This window comes from Neodiprion lecontei, chromosome 1, assembly GCF_021901455.1.
Source record: "Neodiprion lecontei isolate iyNeoLeco1 chromosome 1, iyNeoLeco1.1, whole genome shotgun sequence".
NCBI lineage: Eukaryota > Metazoa > Arthropoda > Insecta > Hymenoptera > Diprionidae > Neodiprion > Neodiprion lecontei.
Window position 1 is genome coordinate 7,536,965 of NC_060260.1, and position 6,114 is coordinate 7,543,078.

General features: G+C 41.7%; 1 protein-coding gene across 7 annotated transcripts in view; it reads left to right on the top strand.

The window, feature by feature from the left end:
* LOC107219364 overlaps window positions 1-6,114 on the top strand; it is a 33,207-nt gene that overhangs the window by 4,557 nt on the left and 22,536 nt on the right. For 4 of the 7 annotated variants that reach the window (XM_046733038.1, XM_046733057.1, XM_046733050.1 and 1 more), the window contains exon 2: window positions 3,097-3,359. The exons of 1 other annotated variant lie outside the window; for it this stretch is intronic. In XM_046733038.1, the coding sequence (XP_046588994.1) occupies window positions 3,188-3,359 (172 nt within the window). In that variant the 5' untranslated portion in view covers window positions 3,097-3,187. Of the gene's footprint in view, window positions 1-2,867; window positions 3,015-3,096; window positions 3,360-4,155; window positions 4,242-6,114 lie in introns of those variants that run through there. 2 more of the 7 variants (XM_046733041.1, XM_046733088.1) reach the window with 2 other exon arrangements.

Consider the following 6,114-nt stretch of genomic DNA (forward strand, 5'->3'; position numbering starts at 1 on the left):
TGATGACAAAATTTTCTAACAAGAAAGGTGCTTGTCAATTTTGAATCGCCTATGTACCATCGTTATAAAACGATATTTATTTTGATTCGATCACGTCTGGTTTTTGGGTCACAGCTACTATCAGTAATATTGATTGTTTATCGTTTTGACTTACCTTTTTTGATTCAAGGTGTTTTGTTATTTACTATCAATACCAGTTAATTAGTTACAATGAATAACAAAACACCTTGAGTCAAAAAAGGTAAGTCAAAACGATAAACAATCAATATTACTGATAGTAGCTGTAACCCAAAAACCAGACGTGATCGAATCAAAATAAATATGGTTTTATAATGAGGGTAGATAGGTATTTCAAAATTAGTAAGCACCTTTCTTGTTACAAAATTTTGTCGACCAGTGTACCGCAACACTATGTACAACATCGTTTTTGTTCGTGAAAACTGTATTTATGGAAAAAGTAAATAAATCATACATATTACAATAAAACTATTCGTAGGTATACAAAATATTCTAATATCAATTCTACTATACCAAATCATGTTCCTGACGTAATCAGATCAAAGTTTTCATTTTACACACAAAAAGTGAATTTTTGTCGAACACAACTGCGAAGAACGTCACGTGTGAGATCGAGACCAAGATCGTCGCGTCACCTTGTAAGTCGACGGCCAAGAGAGAATAGGATTTATGAATTCTTCCAAAGGATTAAGTTGCGATGAGAAAACGTGGCTCATACCTTCTAAGGGGTCGTCCTTGCCCAGGGCTTGTCGTTTCTGTACCCTTGTCCTCTTTGTTCCTTCATAGTTGATCATTCTTTCTTCATAATAAATCGCTGCCGCCTTGTTCGTAACATCGTAGTGCAGTTAGAACCTTCGATATGGAAGTCGACGTAGTTCTGGTCACGAGTTTTAAACACCGTATTCGTCTCAGCTCATTCGGCTCCTTGAAGCAGTACCAACAGTAAGTACCTTCTTCCACACTAGCTGGAAGGCGGACTTGAACACGACGAGCGACGTAGTACGTGGTAAGGCAATACGGAAGCCAGGAATCAATACGTGGTGCATTCACCTTTGACAATCGCTCACTTCCCTCCTGAAAAGTGCGTATAAGGTACTCAAAGTTAATCGATCTTATTGAATTGTACGAGAGATTTGTCCTTGGTATCATAGTCAGAGAATAAAAAACATTTTCTTTTATTTGGGTACTTGTCAAATGATTATCCATATACGTAACGTAAGGTATTCCAACAAATTTTATAGTTTCGAAGAGGGCCCCAACCAACGGACTGAAACGTCAACATCGATGGATGTTTTTTATTCACTGACTTTGGATACCAAGAAAAAATCTTTCGCTTAAAGTTTGTACGCGAATAAACCTTGTGCTGTACTGTCTGGAAAATACTTAGGTACTCTTACGGGAATTAAGGCTTCTTTTCAGAATAACCTTGTGTGCAGCGTAGCGATGACGGAAGTCGAATGACAAAGCTTTCGAGTGATATGAGATTATTTATAGTGAAATTTTCATCCAGCTGCTGGTTTGTCCGTTGCAGTCGTTACAGACACGCCGAACCTGTTCTCTCTGTGCGATTCCTCATGCATGAACATCACGAGAGTAAATTTACTCGAGACAAGTTGGACAGGTTTGCGGCTGCCATTTGAAGACCGTATTCAAAAACTCGTTCGACGCGTGTGTTGCAGCTTTTGAAGAATGTTTCAACGCGTCTGGGGTATGGAAGGTTTTTGGCTTTTAGCCATTCGAATTCGGTTCAAACAACGGACAACGTGCTTCCAGGGAGACTCCTCTACACGCGAAACGTACTCCAGGTAGATTAGAAGGCGTATATTTTGCGAGACGGATTATTTCGTAACGACATCGAGCGAACGGGGTAATTGAATTAGAGCTAATAACGCGCGGGTACCATTGTACATGTCAGTTGTTACACCACGTTCTCCAAGGTCGGTACAAGCCGGACTACTAACTTGGGAAAATGTATACCAAGGTACAATTTGCCAAGTATAGAGCGTCCGATTCGTCCAAATTCTCACCGGGTTGAGAACTCCTGCCTGTCAGCTATACAACCAAGGTGATTGTGTGCACGGAGGCTAGTCAGTATGCACGTATACATGGAATAATGGAAGGTACATTGACGGAGTGACTCACGCCCGGCTCCGAAGCTCCTCCGCCTTCCTCCCTATTCCGCAACGCTGCAACCACCAGCAAGTGGACTCTTCACTTTGTGCCACGTAGACTTTAGTGCCCCGGCTACAAGGCTCATACGTGCCACCACCCAGTGCTGCATCTAGTACATTTTCCTGGGTCTCTTATGCACAGAGTGAAAAGAGGGACAAGATACGAGAAGCAGAAACGATGTCGCCAATGATTGCTCGCACGTCGTGTGAGAATCATGGCAAGTGGACAGTGTCAATTGACAACTCGAGTTCACGGGAAGAAATTCGACCCGAGTAACAGTGACTTATTACACACCATGGAAGTTCATCAACGAACTCTGAAGCGCGTAAGAAACCAGAGGAAATTAATCGCTTCTGTGTCAATGATCTTTGGAAGCCTTGGAAGCGACTTGAAACTTGCGGTCTTGTTTAAACGGCCCTTGAAGCAGTAGCATAGAATCCTATACCCGACAGCCTCGACCTTAACTAGCTGCCCTTTGCGGCACATCAGCGCAAACTTTAACTTAGTCCTGCGGATGAATTATCTGGTGTACCGTAACGATTGCACCGATGTGAAGGGTTGGTTCTTCGCCCCGTTTATTTTGGGGTCCGAAGGCGCGCGTCGAGGGTAAGTAATAATGTATGACACGAGGTCCGAATTATCGATTCCTGCCTTGGCGAGCAGAGTGCGCTGTGTAATAGTTTGTTGTTATTCTACCTGGGTTGCTGGGGCAGCTAACAAGGAAAGTACGGTTTTCACGTGGTCTTAAGATTGGGTCAAATTCGTAGAGAAGCGCGGCCTGATTGCTACGTGTAAAGTCGAATAAGGATTGGGAAGTACCGTCGGTTCGTCTCAGTTTAAAAAGAAAAAAAAAAACCGATCTCGCGTATGATCTAAATCGTGGATCGGTTCTTTTGTCTGTTCCAGTTCGGTCCCAGGATCGGATGGAGCGCGGTGAAGGATTGTCGAAGAGGAAGATCTGCGGGCTGCAGGGTGAGACTTGGAATAGCTGCGAACGATGACGTTGCCGGTGTCAAGCTATGAGGAACTTTTGGTCCAAGTTCGAGGACTGACCCACGAGACGATCCTGCTGCAGCGACAGCTCTCGTCGGATCTCTTCGACGACGCGAACGGAACCGATTGCGATCTCAATCACAACATCGACTTCGCAAGGAAGAATTACGAGAACGGTAAGGACGAAGCGACTGTTTAGGGTGGTGATCAAACCGCGGGCAAGTCTCGAGAGTCTCGTTGTTCCGATGTTATTACCGATGGATGGGAGGAGCCCGCTAAGCATTATTATTCTTTCGCCTTGATTTAACTAGCCCAGAATTGGAGAGCTATGTCTGGCTCCGGCTGTCTGGAGTCGACAGACAGCATTTGGAACATTGCCACGGGGCAGTGGCGGTGGTTCGACGCCGCTATGTTGGAGCTAGTCAAAACCAGATATCCATGAGTAAATCAACAACCCGGACGGATTGTCAAAACCGTTTTATTACACTCTCCTTTCATCCAAAATTGTAACCATTTATCGCTTCGCCCTGCAGCTTATACCCATCTACATATAGCCAAGGTGCGTGGTTCCCGGTTTATTTTCCCTTGTCACGCGATTTCAATTTCGTACTATAATTTGCACGTGCTGTGTGAAAGCAAGCCTGTCGGGTCTTTGAAACGGAGAACGGAACACGGAACACCGTAATTGACGGTGGGAAAAATTTTACATTAAGAACTAGATGATCAAATTCAGAGGTGCGGGAGATGAGAAGGAAATAGTTCTCTCTTCTTCGTTTTCCGTGTCGCGTTACATTTTATGGATTGTTTTCTTTCATTCTTTTATTTCTTCACTTTTTCTTATGTTTTGTACCAAAAGAGAAAAAGAAGAAAAGGAATTGGGCGGCTGGAATGCAGCCCACACGCATTAAAACACCATGGCTATACGATAATTAGGGCCGACCTTTGGGAGATGGGAAAGGATTAGAAATTCGGCCTTAATTCTCTCTCAGGGGATAATGGGGGCTCGGAACGAATACCGAGCAACGAATTCGTCTTCGGATTAACCAGAAGCTTCACGGGTAGTCGTTTATTTATTGCTCGTAACAAGTTACCCAGAAGCACTGTCTCGCTGTTGATACATAAATGTCTGCATCCAAATTGTAACTCGAGACGTTAATTTCGGTAAAGAACCATTTTCGTCATTTATCGATGGATGGATCGTTATTGGTAAGGGAGAATCGATACAGAGATCGATTGTGGAGTCAACGACACCGACGAACTTGCAAGCTGTGTGTATACGAAAATTGTCACGATATAATAACAGGCAAACGTTTATACCGGTATATTAAACTGTGTACCTTGGGCACACGGTGACTGCAGTTATAGGATGCTAACGTTTGCGTCTGCATTTAGACGCGGTTGAGAGTTAGACACTCCCTAGAGTGCAAGCTGTCGCAGTAGACGAAACAAATATATACGCAAGAGCTGTGTAGTCGTGGGTTTAAAGAGAGAGAGCGAGGGAGAGAGAAAAGCGTTTATTCGCCCTGGGGCAAGTCTCCTCGGATGGGAATATGAACGGTATATAGATAAAACAGAGAAAAAATAAATAACTTACAAGGTAAATAGCAAAGAAGCACAATATTGAAATTAGCAATGAACTAAAAAAGTAGGAGAAACGAGAACAAAACTATGGATAATCGAGTAGATAGGTAAAAACAAATACGTATGACGCAGAAATGGACGCATAAATAAATAAAGTAAAATATAACAAAATAAAAGCGAAGAAATAAATAGGTAAATAAGATATACGGTAAAACATTAAAACGGTATATCAATAAAACGAGCGGTAGAAAAGTACAAATAAAATCAACGCGATAGTGAGGAATAAATAAATAAATCAGGTTAGAGAGAGAGAGAGAGAGAGCGAATTTGCGCTGCTAAAATATTTGTCAACTTCATCGTTTATTCGTTAGAGTGAACTGTATCAAAACTGCTGAGCCAAGCCCTCAAAACTAAATTACATATCCTGTACAATTGTTTGAAATCGAAAGACTGAGTTTTTTTTTTTTAATATCATACCAAACTCTATTACACAGAAAAATGAGATGCAAAATATTACAGTTAATTTGGTCAAAAGAACGTGAAATTACAAAATTTTCCTACATTTCGTTAACCTAGTTGACAAAATTATTATTATAGATGAAAAAATTAAAGTTTATCAACAGTAATGCGCGTGTAGCGTAAACGCGTATGCAGTGGGTATGAATATTTAACAGTTGAAACAGACAAACGTAAATCAAAGCTGTAGTAAAAATTGTCACACTACGTTCTTTTTTCTTTTCTGTATATGTTAAAGCAAGAAATTTTTCAACGGGAGCTGAAATAACTAATAAAGACGCGGACTGATCGACGTGCTCAAATCTAATTGCAGGCTGTCAATCGCAGAAATATCTGAGATGATGTATGGCCGAGATAACTAAGGCGGAACGTCGCATATTAGATGTCTTACACACCAGTCGAATAGGTTAACCCGTTGCGATCGGTATGAAATCATTCCCAGTTCACGATTACGATAAATTCTTCTACCGCAACGTTACACAAGTTCCTATATTTGAAAAATCGATGGATCCCTCGGGCGCAGAAAAAATTTATCCACCAACATCCACCACCTTGGTGATCGAATAGAAGGAAATTTATTACGCCACTATGGATTATCTAAGTGAGTTGCGGCGTATTTATTTCTACCTATGAATTTCTACTTAATTGCAAACATTAACGAATGAAAGAGGCTATCCTTCGTTCAATACCGCGTTTATATTTCATCTTCGAAGCTGACGTCAAGCTCCCTATTTCTCCTCTATATTTCGTAGTATAAACAGGATCCTTTTGGCCAGATGCTTAACCGGAAATAGCATGCTCGAAAGACCCGCAGGCTGTAGTTCAAAGCTGCAA